At 41.8% G+C, this 14475-nt stretch overlaps 1 protein-coding gene and 2 long non-coding RNA genes across 4 annotated transcripts in view; 2 read left to right on the top strand and 1 right to left on the bottom strand.

The window, feature by feature from the left end:
* The window catches only part of LOC146490472 (uncharacterized), a 191222-nt gene that overhangs the window by 780 nt on the left and 175967 nt on the right, over positions 1-14475 (top strand). The window lies entirely within an intron of this gene.
* Positions 1-14475, bottom strand: part of LOC146490479 (protein NLRC3-like) — a 124431-nt gene that overhangs the window by 63962 nt on the left and 45994 nt on the right. Inside the window, exons 1-3 of one of the 2 annotated variants that reach the window (XM_085153183.1) lie at positions 5315-6980; positions 5186-5230; positions 4413-4465 (exon numbers count right to left, since the gene is read on the bottom strand). The exons of the other annotated variant lie outside the window; for it this stretch is intronic. Coding sequence (XP_085009309.1) covers positions 4413-4465; positions 5186-5230; positions 5315-5403 — 187 coding nt within the window. The 5' untranslated portion in view covers positions 5404-6980. Of the gene's footprint in view, positions 1-4412; positions 4466-5185; positions 5231-5314; positions 6981-14475 lie in introns of those variants that run through there. 2 annotated transcript variants of the gene reach the window in all.
* LOC146490482 (uncharacterized) lies at positions 10158-10985 on the top strand. The gene is made up of 2 exons (XR_014872730.1): positions 10158-10434; positions 10875-10985. It is a non-coding gene; the product is annotated as an uncharacterized LOC146490482 (long non-coding RNA).

The following is a 14475-nucleotide window of genomic DNA, read 5'->3' as shown; positions in this document are numbered from 1 at the left end:
GAGATGAAGCATAGCTGAATATGTTTCCAAACCAACTTCATTTTAAGCCAAAGACTAGAAAATATGGTGAAGCAAATCTTCCCTTTGGTTTCACCTGCACAAGTGCCGAGGTAGGTCTCCATGCAGGATTGGTTTTCCCTTCGTTGGGAGCACCGCTGGGCTGCTTAAATCACAGACAAACAGTATCCCACATTCTTGATTTGTAGTTCACAAACACTTGTTGTAATGACTAACTACTCCTGACATGTTGGAGATGTTAGCTCTTTATACAGTAAAGTTACAGTGGGATACAAATAACATCAAGCTGATCCTGCCACGATTTGTTCCCCCGGTTCAAATCATGGACAAACAGCATCCAACAGTTGTTTATGTTTTTGAACCCATTTTGCAGAGGGATTTTTTGAAAAATGTATTGATAGCAATGTTGAATATTATTACACAGGAAAAAAAACAACTACATGTAAAATAATTACACCGTGACGCCTCTGCCTTTCTAAATGGAGGGACAGTAACTGCGTGTATATGTAAGCGTGTAAAACCTCCAGATAGAGACGAAATACTGTTAATCTGACTATCTGTCATTCTGCAATTCATCTCATGTAAACAATAACGTGCACACAGCGTGACGTGAAAAAAGGCACATACCTTTGAGGTTGCGTGACGAACTCTGTATTCCTTGTCCACACGTAAATGCAAAATAGGAGTTTTAAAAAATCTCCGTTCTCGATGATTCGAAATGCCATTTACGTGTGGACGAAACAGCTGCGTTTTCAAAAATACCCGTGTAGGTGTGGACGTAGCGTAAAAGACATAGTAGTTTATTTTCTTACTACCTGTCATTTATTGCAGATTACTTGTATTTGCTTAATTGTTTACTAGATGTTTGAGGTGTGAAATAAACCGCAATGGAGCAAAATATGGGTGTGTGTGGTTGGAGGATGTGTTTGCGCGTGCGTGCGCGCGTGCGAGGGGGGGCGCGAACATTTTTCTTGTAAAACAAGGGAGGCCCAGCAAAAAAAGTTTGGGAACCACTGGCTTAAATGTTGAACTACTGTGTTCTGGCCTGGTCCCCAGGTCAGGTTTTTTCCCTTTGCTTATTTGGATTGGATTGGTTTTGAGGACCTGAGAAGAATCGAGGATCCCTTTTCCAGTACTGGATGGCGAGCCCAGCCCAAAGAGCCAGATGAACTGGTAGATTGTAACCCGACTGGTTACAAACACACTGAGTGACTAGTGAACATTGAAAGACTGAAATTGACTTTGAAAAAGACACAAAAGACAGTATATACTTGGGTCGACTATTTGTGGGGTTTATTTTATTTTGTTTTCAAGAAGCGCGCTCTACTTTTGTTAAATGTGCACAACCTGCTAAACTATAATAATTGCTAATAAATGCAATTGTGTTTTCTACACCTACTGTGTACAAGTCCTCTGTTGTCATACACCCTTGGCTCCTACGAATCTAGAACCTGTCTGATCTGGTCCATATTTCCCTTCTGTCCTCGTACTGTGGTTAAAGGTAACAATACTGCCCGTACTACAGGCAAAGAAGGCAAGAAGTAACACTAACAGGTCTTACATGCCCATTACTAGTATTGCACCACAGTGCTGCCATCTTCTGTTTGAGTCTGTTATTACACTCTTAAATCCTACTACTTATTCCTGCGTCTTTTGTGATCTTACAAAGCTTCAAACGACGCATCGACTATTAAATTAGTCGTCGATGATTTTAATAGTCGATGTAATCGTGACTAGTTGACTAATCGTGGCAGCCCTAATCCATACTAAGGTCTGCAGTCATAGAGGAATGGCTCAGCATACAGCCCTGTGGAGTGCCAGCGTGAGTGTGACAGTGGTAGAACTGTTATGGCCTGACCTTACATGCTGAGGTCTGTTGGTCAGAAAGTCCATAATCCAGTTATAGATGGAGTTGCTGATCCAAGATCCACACGTTTGGTGATCAGCTTGGAGGGAATGACTGTACTGAATGCTGAGCTGAAGTCAACTAACAGCATTCTTACATAAGTATTCTTGTTGTCCAGGTGTGAGAGTACACAGTGAAGAGCTGTGGATACAGCATCCTTTTACTTTTACTTAGAGATATTATATTCAGTCTTGTAGAAAGTTATATATTTAAAAATATATTATCCTCTGGTTCCTGGTTAGTTTGGTCTAAATGACTCTGAATCACTTCATGGTAAATAACACACTATTTGCAAAAAACTGTGAAAGAATTCCAGATCACAAGTCTGTAGTTCGACATACAAGTGACGACCTTTGACCTTCATCAGGTTTTATTTAATTGTGTCAGAGAAACTCAAACGTGCTCTTCATGCAGCTGAGTACATCAAGTGTTTAAAAGAGAAGCTGTGCAGGTCTGAGATCAGCAGCTTTGTGAAACACCAAGCTGAGGTCCTGTTAATGCTGATATATTGTGACACAGTTATATTTCAATTCAATTCAATTTTATTTATATAGCACCAAATCACAACAACAGTCGCCTGAAGGTGCTTTATATTGTACAGTAGATCGTACTATAATAGATACAGAGAAAAACTCATCATTCATATGATACATGGGTGATTGATGCTTTTGTCTTTGTTTTTATCAATAAAACAGCTGCAGCTTTCAATACAGCACATGTGGTGCTTTAACCTTTGTACTGTTTTCATCAGTTCATTCTGCAGTTAACATGTGAACATGTTGGATGATCTGTCTGCTGTCACTGGGTGGTGCTGAGGTCTGAATCTGAGGGCAGCTCCTGTAATCACAAAGAGAACAGAACCATCACAAACTGAAATATGAAGTTTATCTCAAATCTGAAATAGAGCTGATCCTTCTCTGTCCTCACACACCCAGGATCTGAAGTTCTTCTCTTACATTTCTTTAGTTCTTCAGCTCTGCTGACATACGAGCTGTTTATTTTTTAAAGCCGTATATACCAACAAATTTTCCAATATAATGTTAACCTTTGAGTTGTTGGTGTTTTGTGAATGGAAATCTCCATACATGAGCAGATGGAGCAGGTTTCAGTCGTGGTTCAGTCTGCTGCTGCACCGTGGTCACCAACATACAGAGGTATCATAACAAATATTAATGCTTTTAATTAATGCTTTTTACCTCTCAAAGGATGTAAGCTGTACTGCACATGTAACTTTGTGAACAATACCTCAATAAGAATGATTCAGACTTTTTTATTTAACCTGAATATTTGAAACAAACTTAGTAAGAACAATACACAGAGTCAGTGCTAAAAATGTAATCAGTGGAAAAATTAAACATATTTTAACTTAAGCTGCCAAGCAGAAGTATTTGGTTTGAGTACATAAATATTAGGCTTTGCTATTTAATCTGTAATTAATGATTAATGAGGGGTTACTAAAGTGCAAGCCTTTTTTAGAACATGTGTTAATATCCTTACAGATGTGGCAAAAGAGTGAAAACATGCTGCTGTTTGCACATATTTAATAATCAGCTCTGCACAGGAGCAGAGTGCAGCCTGTTGCTCTTACAGTGTAATACTCATAATAAAAGTACAGTAACTGTGGTTAGTTACTGACTGAGCAGCCCGGTGCGTTTCTGTTAATTTCGTTCACCTGCACGGGTTAGCTAAACACACTTTACAAAACAAGTTTTCCCGACAGCCGAGTGCTCATCTTAGCTAGCTAGCTAAGGATGTTAGCTACAGATTAGCTTACAAACACCTTTCACTTACCAAAAATATTGTGGCGGCTCTCAGGTCCTTCTGTCAGGCAGATACTGAGGAACACCTGAGTCTGTCAGTTTGAAACAGTCGGTAAACGCTGGACCTCCTCTCAGCGTCCCCGCTCTATGTGCCGTTCAGAGATACGCAAGTTTCTTCATGACTGCGGCTGCTGCAGATATTAGGTCGTCCATGATTTCTACAGTCACTGGTCAGCAATATAATGTGCGCAAACATATGTGGCTCATATATGTGGCTCCGCCCCTCAAGCGCGCCCTGAGATGCCTAAACAGTGCCAGCTAATTGAAGCTGAAAAAATAACTCTAAGTGGAAAAAAACGATGTAAGTGTGAAAACATGGCAGTGAGTGAGTTTTTTCTTTAAATTTCTATATTTATGTTTTTTCACTATCATTTTTTTCACTTTCAATACATTTGTTTCAGTTTCAGTATTTCTTCAGTTTCATTTCAAGGTGGCATCGTTTTAACCTCATATGTGGGTTCGAAGTACAAAAAAGTCCAGTTGTTTCTCTGCCAAACTCCTTAGACTGGAAGTTCTCATGTTATAAAAATGTCCCAAAGAAAGATTAAGGCAAAGATTAGGACAGGTTACAACTCGTGAATTTTATGTACTTATCAAAGTTACATAAAAGAATCTGCCTGAAGTCTATACATCCATACGTCTCATCACACAAAGCACTGATCTCCTACCTGCTGATGGAGCTGCTTTGACTGGCTGTTCTTCAGGTTCTTCCATCATCTTTCTATAAAAACATGAGAAGATGATTTCACCAAAAGAAACAGTGAACACAGTCTGGGTGTCACATCATATGAATTTGTGTCATGGTTTAGTGTACGGGCCACACACACTAAAACTGATCTGTGTGAAAGAACACATTGATGACATGTCAATGCAGTGATAACCTCATGATATTTGGGGAATAGAGGTTTTTGCTTTTTCAGATATTTGTTCAGTATAATGATTAAATAATCTGACAATACAAACCTAAAATACTTTGTTCCCTGTCTGCGACTTTGTGCGTCTCTGCTGTTAGTGCTTAAAGCAAGTTTTAAACTTAAAATACTTCCCCACATATGTGACTGTGGTCTCTGGGGCCATTATCCTGAAACACTGGGGCTCAGCCCTGAAAGCTTTGCTATCTTCACTTGATAACAGCAGCTGTTTAAAGTTCTTATGAATGTAAATGTGAGACACTGTGTGCTCACAGCTAAAGGCTGCAGTCAGCTGTGTTAGAGCGTCCAATGATCCTTTAATAAACACTCAGAGCTCCATGTTAAGGAAGTTAATTAATAAAAGCGGGATGGAGACGTGACTGTGATGGTCCAGATGTGTCTTAAACCAGATGAAATGACAGCTGAGCCTGTGTGTCCTTTGAGACACTGCTCTCCTACAGAGATACATTTTAGAAACCAGGAAACATCAAATCATTTAAATCAGAGAGTTCATGTTACTAACAGCTCACCTCTCTGCAGCAGACACAGAGCTGGGTGGAGGTCCAGGCTGGTTCCTGTGAATAATGATGGAGCAGTGATGTGAGTGCTGAGCTGTTACATGGAGAAGAGTCATGGACAGTTAGAGATGGTCATCTCACCTCTGAGCTTTGGTCTGGCTCTCATGTTCCCCACACAGAGTGCTTTTAGAGGGAGGGACTCCCTCCTCTCTGTCCTCACACTGATCCATGCTGCTCAATTCACATCAGCTCACACACACTTTCTACCTTCACCTGCAGAGGAAACACAAATCATTCATGTGCACATCAACTGAAATCCTCCTTTCCATCATGTGTGCTGTCCAAATATCAGCTGCTTCTTTCCTGCTTCATCTCAGTGTCAGCTGAATGCAGTCAGACAGCAGTGTGAGGCAGAGGAAGCTGCCATCAGCTGCTCTACTATCAGTCCACTAGATGGAGCCTGAAGCACACACGATGCATTCACTGACACACACTGATTCACTGTGACTGGAAGCTTCAGTCAGTTCAACACGTGTGAACAACATTTTAAACGTTTCAGCTGATCCATGATTCAAAGAGGATCAGCAGAGTTAAAGCTTCACACTAATTATTCCTGCTGAGTTTGCAGAGAACTGCACACACACTGATTCACTGCTAATGAGAAGCTTCTTCCATCCAGTAATTCATCATCCATCAGCTCTGCTGCTGCTCTCAGTCCTGGACTCTGATCACAAACTAAAAGCAGCTTTTTAACTCGTGTCTGTAAGAACTCTTAGTGTTAGCTTAGTGTTAGCTTAGTGTTAGCATGCTGTGTGGCTAGCTTAGCGTCAGAGCTCTGCAGGTGTCTCGTGTGTAAATATTAATCACAGTGACAGTAAAGGAGGTAAAGGGCTGTGACGTCATCACGTACGCTGCGTCCTCTGTGGGCTCTGAGTGAACTCACAAAGTACAAACTACAAGTACACAAACACGAACGTAGCTCAGAGTGGCGGACACACTCGGCCTCGTTGGTCCAGCTGTGAGTCCGTTACCGTGAACTATGGAGCGGCAGATTTGTGCTGAACTAAGCTGCACACAGCTGATGTTAGCCAGGAAAACATTACACACTGACTTTAATGGAGAGACCGGAAATACAAACACACACAGTTTGTTGTGTGAAGAAATCAAACATGAGCTGAACAAACAGTAAAGTTCCTAAAGACAAACTGTTAAAGGAGGAAACAAAGCAAACTTACAGTTTCTTCACACACCAACAACAAGCTCCACTCCACACCTGGACACTAAACACGGACACACAGGTGAGCTGCTTCCTGGAAGGAGGCGGGGCTCCACCTGAAACTCAGCACAGGTGGGAGGGGCTCAGCTCTGTGTGTGCTGATGTGTTAACTTTAAAAATCTGCGTCTGACTGCTCAGACTGAGTCAGAGTAAAGTTCACATGCTGACGTGTGGAGACATGAAACCTTGTTGTAGCTGCAGGTGTGAACACACTGATCCCAGATCAGCTCTGCTGTATTTGTAACATGAACATTTCTGCTGCAAAGCTTCAAATGTTCAGCATGTTTCTCTGTTTCCAGTCTATAGATCCAGTCACACTTTCTACCTTCACCTGTGCAGGAAAGACTGAGAGCAGAGCTGAAACCAAGCGTCCAATCAGTGAGCAGCATCAACACCTGAGCTTCATTCAGACTCTGTTATTGAAGATGTTGTTGGTACAAAGTTCATCTGCTGCTCACATGAATCCATGAAAGATTTATTTCACTGAATGTTTCTTCAAAGCTCATTTCAACCTGTTAAAGTCATGAATGAAAGTGCAGACTGAGAGTGGATCACATGATGTTTAAGGTGTGTCATGTGACATGTTCATTATTGTCACACATGTCTAGATTGTCCCTGATATCATAACTGCTCAAACACTGATGATTATATTTGAAGAATTATTACTGATGGCAGCAAAGTTTGAATGGAGCTCTCTGTCTGTGCTTATTTGTCGCCCTCTGGAGGTCAAAACACAAACTGCATGATGTCACTGTAACCACCACAGTGACAGGAAGTGTTTTTATGACTGAAGGTCTTTGTTTTCCAGGTGGGAGAGGTAGTAGTGAAGGGCAGTTTTCCCACAAAACAGCACAACCAAGGACTCAGAAGCACAACATAAAATACAACAAGTCAAAATGCTGGGTCACAAAGACCCGTGACAGACTCACCTTTAACTGCCCAAGACTGCGTCTCAATCTTTGGACCAACTTCAGGGATTAACTCAGTGATGTCAGTAAGACAGAAAAGGCTTTCAAATCAAGCTCACTGGGTGTGTTGCAGACTATATAGTTAGTGTAGTTGTTGTTTAGTGTGTCAGTTCTACTACTAAGTGTCACAGTTGCTACAAAAAAGCCACCAAGTAATAATAATTTAGCTTCAAATCGTTCCTCCAACTCATTTAGTCGCCATTCAAGCAGTTTGTTTCTTACAAAATCCTCCAAGAAATGAACCTGAAAGATAAACTGTAATATTTAACCAGACTAGATCTTTGTAATACATTTCTGTTTCATGTTCCTGTTCCACACAGGTGCATACTGTGGAAGTCTCTGTGGCCATGTAGTGGTGAGGTTGCTACCCAGTGTGGTTATGGGGTTTAAATAGAGCGGCTATTGGACGAATTTCACCAGTGTCACCAATTTTCTAAAGAAATATATTTCAGAAGGTGCTGTTGACATGAAAATCTCACCAGATGTGGCAACAACCCATCAAATCCACACATGCAAAGTAATCAAACCACACGTTTCCATAGATTATGTGTAATAAAGAGAAATAAGACAGGGAAAAAGTCTTGAACACACTTGCTGCAGTTTGTTTAACACTTTGTACAAAAGCCTTTGTGCATGATGACAGCATCAAGATGCCTCCTGTGTGGACAAATTAGTCGTACGCATGTATTCTGTGCGCTGTGGGCGTGGCTCTACACAACATTACAGATAGTCTCCAAGGTAACCACCATGAGATCCTCAAATGCTCTTAACTTGCATATCACATGTGCTCAGATGTTTCTCCACATCAACAGGGCCCCTTCTATAAACTGTGAGGATTCAGGTAAATGGAAGAAGACATGACATAAAAGTTTATATTCAATAAACTGAAAATAACAAACCCAAAGCAACAAATGAGTTTTGCATCAATCATTGGTTTTTAATTTGAGATCTACGTAAGAATGCTAATCACAAACTGCTAATGAACTTCTACCATGGAGATCCTTCTGCTGCACACTGTGGTTCAGCTGCTGTGGAGGACAAGAGGAAACTGCAGCGGGTGGTGAGGGCAGCAGAGCGGCCCTGGGCCCGACACTAACCTCCCTCAGACACATTTATATACTGGCAATGTCGTCCTCAAGGACCCCCTGGACACTCACTCCACCCCCCACCCCTTCCCTCTGGTAGGTACTGCTCTGGTAGGTCAGCAAGCACAGGATAAAGCAGGGCCATGAAACTCTCTCGTGCAGCAGATGTTTAATAAGACTCAGCTTTAGGCTTCTTTTTCCACCTGGCAGCAAAGTAACAGCTTCACTAATGTGAACAGTCACAATGTTAAACGTTTCTATATTTTCATATATTTTTATACGTCATCTGTTGATGCTGCAGAATAAAGTCTGTTAACAGAGTCCAGGATGTGTAGAGCAGGTCCAGCTCTCCCTTTACTGTGTCCACGTTCATCAGCCCCTGTGAAGTGACACAGAGTGCATGTGTGTCTGTCAGCTGTTGTTTATTGTGAAGAAGACAGATGGAACAAATGAACACACACTTTTAGAGAAATCTGAAAAAGAAACACGTGCTTGGGCTCCTTCTGTGCTCGTCTTTATTAATGCTGATCTTTCTTTCCTGTTTGTTCTTTGGCACAAGCTTCAGTCTTTTCTCCCAGGGCTCCTTCACACTTAGAAATACACCTACATTCATTTATACACAAACATCATGAAACAAAGGGGCTGGCTTTGTAAAAGAGAACATAAGATCCTCTCTGAACAGCACATTAATATCAAACACAGGACTAAACAGGATATACTAAGTCTGTGGTGTTTTCATTATTACTTGTAAGTATTTTTCCAGTGGTTTGAAATGTGACTCAAGTCTGATTCTTCTACTGTGTGTGAACTCTAAGCAGCTGCATTAAACACCTGCTTTTCAAACGAGGCTCAATTCTATGACTCTGTGAATGTAAACTTTTGTCACCTGCATAAATAACAATACTTGATCTAGTAAGGACTGCAGTGCTCCTATGATCCCAGCTTATAGATGGAGGCTAGCATAAGAGGCTCACCAGCTAAAGCAGCACACCTGGGTCTCCCAGCCTATTAAAAGCAGCCCTTTGCTTCACCTGCTTCACTAAACATTATTATTATTATTTAAGCAGAGTGGTGTGATTTATGTAGGCATTGCTGTGTGACAGGAGGACTTTTCTTGCACACCCACTGTTGTGGATAGGCGTAGCTTTGGGTCACGTGGTGTCGGTAATAGTAATAGTGATTGCTATATCACCTGTTCACGTCCCGAGGGAATTTTTGTGAATGAGTGGGTGATGGGAGAAGTCGACTTTTGCTGACCGCTCAAGCTTACAATGTTTATTTTGATCACTGTTTTTCTGGATTTTAAGGATTTGATAACAAATAAAGACGTTTTTAATCTGGAACTTTGACTTACGTTTTGAACAGCGGGCGCGTCAACATTATTCCCCTATTCAGCTGCTCGGCGACTCAAAGGCTTGACAGTCGCCAATACCCACCAAATGAGGGCGCACATGCTTCCACGCCCACTGGTGACTGCACACATCCTTTCAAGGAAGCATTTCATTCATCCCTAACAAATGGAACAAAACCCTGTGCAGCGTGTTCAGGTTTGAACGTGGCCCTGGCCTCTCTCTGCATCCACCTGCATCGGCCTTCTTGTGTGTTGTACCTCCAACAACCCAACAGCACATCCACTCCCTGCTGAACTGCTTGGTAAAGTTTGAATCAATTCTGCTTTCTTTGTAGGTACATTTCATCTGTGAACTCCTGAACTCCTTTACAGCAAAGGCTGCAACTCATTGGTGGTTATGTCACCTTGAGAAGATTTTATTCTTTTCCAGAATCTTTTAGGATCATTCAGATGTTTAGTAGTTTTTGAAGGACAGGATTCTGATTTGGCCTTTTTAATGAAGGAGGCTGAACGATTTCCGAGCTGCCACAAATCAGCCAATCTGCTCCAGATTTAGTTTCTCTGGCCTGAGCAGCATCCCTGTTTTTAAGGAGACTGCATAGCTGAGGAGAAAACCAAGGATTGTTTCTGCATTTCACTCTAAATCTGAGCATGGGGGCATGCTTATTTATCATTTTGATAAAAGTGTCATAAAAATAATTCCATGCCAGCTCACCATTGGTGATCAGGTAGATTCTGTTCCAGTTATAGTCCCATAAATCATGAAGCTTGCTGACAGAAAAGCTTCAAATCTCCTTTGAAAGCTATTTGTGGTCTTGATTGTGGGAGCTTCAGTTGTCTGACTCCAGCTGCCACACAGTGCTCACTGATATCATTTGCAAAAACCCCAGTGTGACAATATTTATCAGTGAAACAGAAATCAGGAAGTGACGACTTTTCTTTGAACATTTGCTAAGGCTAAGCTGTGCTTTCTACCACAGTTGGGAAAAGAGGAAAGAGTATATTATCCTTCATGTATTAGGAAAAAAGAAATCTGATACAAAACTGATATAACCACAATAGTCACATATCAAGTAACCAGAGTACAGCAGTCACTGTGCAGGACTTTTATTGTGAAAAGTAGGAAGAGGAAACAGTTTTCATGAGCAAGCTTTTCTGACATGTGTATTCAGTGGTTGAGAGGAGGCGGCAGACAGCAGGACAGTCAAAAACTCCGACCACACTGGTACTGGGAATCCCACAGTGCTCGTCCTTTAATAAACACTCCTCACCAACAAGGCCCAGCTGAACGGCTGCTGTCTTATCATACATGAAGCGAGCAGCGTTCATACAACAGAGGGCAGGGGTGCATGCTTGTGACATCACTAAACATTAAGTTGTCTTAAAGAGACACCACACTATTGCGACTGTTACACATGGAAACTTATAAGCATAACTTCTCTCCAACAAACGTGGAATAACAGGAAGATCCTTTATAAACACAAGTCATTTCTTCTTCTTTATATGGAGGAATTAACTGGAAACAAACTTGGCTGCATGGAGGACAATTTAAAGGAGTTTCTTATAAAATACTACAGAACTTTAAAATTTAGAGACGAAGCCAAGAAGACACTGCAGAGGTTTCAGCCTGATGTGAACTGTTCTGCTTCTTTCTGTGAGTTACGCACTGAAACTATTTATCATCTATTTGATCAGAATATAAACAGCAGATTCAGAGTTATTTCTAACAGCAGTTTCATTATTGATCCAACAGCACAGATTTATCACTGATCTGTTAAACCTGATCACTTAACCCTTTCACACACAGTGGTCACTACAGTTACAGCTTTTCAAAGGCTTGTATTTGTGTCAGTGTTGATGGTGTACTTGCACATGAACCACTACACGGGACACTGATGTGTCCCTCCATACCCTGTCAAAACCTGTTGTCCACCTAACTGGACATGTAAAACAAACTCTTTGAAAAGTACACGTTTAAATAAAGTTCAAAAATCTTTTTTCATGCCTAAAGATGAAGGAAAACACTTAAGAAAAAAATCCTGATTGAGGTTGTCATAATTCATGCGTGAAAGGGTCAAAACTAGAAAATAGACGGGACAGACATGACTGAGGGATAGGAAAGGGAGAAAGAAAGATGAAGGAAAAGAAAAACAGAAGGGAAGAGGGACAGTGAGAAAGGAAACTTAGAAAGAGAAAGAAGAGAAAAAAATCTCCTGGATCACCTGTTGAGAGAAAAAGAAGAGAAAACAAGCAGAAAAAACAGAGCAACATACTAAACACAACACCATCACGTTAATCTAGCTAAGTGTAAACAGCAGTAAATACTAAATATTGAATGTTGTTGTGTAGCAAGCAGGACCGACAGCGCACAATGTGCTTGGAAATAGCAGCCAATAGAGGTGTAGTTTATGTCTATGAACAGTGAACACCCATGTGCACACCTGTGTGGATCAGCGCGCTTGTATTCAAAAGGTTTCCCCATGTAATGGTCTGCTAGAGGATGTAGAGAGCCATAGCCCCGCCCCCAGGCATGAAGCAGGCATGGAGGAGATCCAGGCTCCATGCCTGCTTCTGTCTGTCCCGTCTGTAACAACTGAAAATAAAATAAATAATAACAACAAAGGTCGATCAAATGGACCAATACGGCAAGGCTGTGATGATCTATTTGGCAAAGTAAATCCATTGGGTCTCCTTGTTGGTCTTCAGACAACAATTCTGACGGCTAAAGAACCAAATGGGACAGGCAAAAAAAGAAACAAAAAAACCAAAAAACTAGAAAATAAACGATCACGTTTGGAGTTGAAAACAGTGACAACAGATACAAAATCACATAGTTCATAATAAAAATGACTGCTGTGAATCTTCTAAATGCAGTGGATGATGTTCAGGTTGTGTTTGTGCTGATTACAGAACCATGTGATGTGATGACTGCAGTGAAGAAGAGCAGCATATACTGTCACACAGCCCCGATAGCAACATGACTCTGGACCAGATCTGTAGACCAGGTCTGGACTGGACTCCACCTGTGCAGTGGAACAGATCAGGATGGGATCTGTTTGTTGTTGTCACCTCTGAAAAGCTTTGACGTTCAGTTTTAGACAGTTAAAATCATTATTTGCGCCTAAGAAAGATCCAGTGTTTCTGGTCTAAATGTGTCATATAAATGCATAAACCACAGGATTTACCACTAAGAGCTCCTGTCTGGCCAGAATGCCGTTAGCCCCCTGTGTGGATGTTATAGCGTGGACAGGGTGAAGGCCAGATCAGTGAAAGATAGAAGAAAGCAGAGGAATTGAAGAAAGAAAAGGGACAGAAAAGAAGGGTGATGGGGGAAAAGTCGAGGGTGAAGCAGATGTACACAATGGTTCTCCACCTGCTGCCACAGATGGAGCTCCCACAGCCAGGGGAAGGAGTACTAGCGGTCCAGTGCAGCGGCCAGCCAACCACTGCAGAGGCCGGCCACTTCAGAGAAAGCTAAAGACGGGACCCTGGACCCCAAGAACCACCCGACACCTGGGGGAACCCCGACCGCGCAACTAAGAGGAACAAGCCATCCCCAAAACAACCCTCATAGGAGCAGGCCAGCAAGTCTCGCACCAGTTGTGACATCACATCCTGTGTCGTGCGACACAGTCGTTGTGGTGCGTTGGTCAGTATCGCTTAATGTTTGTAACTTGATCCATTGTGCCGTGGTCGTTGCAATCATGCTCATTTTTCCACCATTTTAATGATAATCCTGCACCGAAGCTCAGAGACACACGAATACACAGAGTGAGATGTTGAAGCAGTTTGAAAACTTGAATTTGTAGAAAGACCTTTGCAAAAAACACCCTCAACAAAGTTGTGGCTTCCAGTTTTGGCTTCTCCTTATCAGCTCGTGTGACGTGATCCTGTCTGAATGGTCTAATTTAGGAGAATAGAGCAGCGCCTTTTTTTGAATTTCAACTTTTAACTGGATAAATATCGGATATATAAACGTCTGCAACAAACTGATTCCAGCTTCTACCTCATGATAGGAATGTTTTTGTGGCTCAAGATGACCTGATATCTTTCATGATGGAGACATTTGACACATGTTTCACATATTATAGACCAACAAGTTATTCATAGCAGTTTAAATACGGGGAGTCACTTTTGGGCACAGCAGATAAAACAGAGCCAATATTTCCTTCTTTATTTAAGTGACGTGTGTCACAGATGTGACCTAGTAAAGTGTAGCTGAACATTAGTAACGTTATTAACACTCTCAGCTCGTCCTTGTTCCAGACCTGAAGATCCTCTTCTTTCATTCAGCAGCAGCTTCAGGTCTCTGATGGTCCAGGGCTTGTTGTTGGGAAACAGCCGTGCTGGGATGATGGTGTCCTCACAGAAACAGTCAGTGATGCTGTTGATCTCCATCACAGAGCACGTCCCAGTGTGCAGTCTCAGTCCTGCAGGGCCTCGCTGGCTTCCTGACTCCACCCAGTCAACAACAGGAAGTGTTTGAAGTGCAGGAACAAACTGAGGCTGTGGTCAAACAGGAGTTTTTATCTCCTCGCTCTGACTCTCACTGCGGCCCCGCTGCTGTGTCAACATGTGTTTGTGCTAAACAATGATGGAAAGTGTTATAAATGACTTGTTGG

This window comes from Neolamprologus multifasciatus, unplaced genomic scaffold, assembly GCF_963576455.1.
Source record: "Neolamprologus multifasciatus unplaced genomic scaffold, fNeoMul1.2 chr03_unloc_2, whole genome shotgun sequence".
NCBI classification, from domain to species: Eukaryota; Metazoa; Chordata; class Actinopteri; order Cichliformes; family Cichlidae; genus Neolamprologus; species Neolamprologus multifasciatus.
The sequence above is the reverse complement of the archived record's forward strand: the minus strand, read 5'-3'. Positions and strand labels throughout refer to the sequence as shown.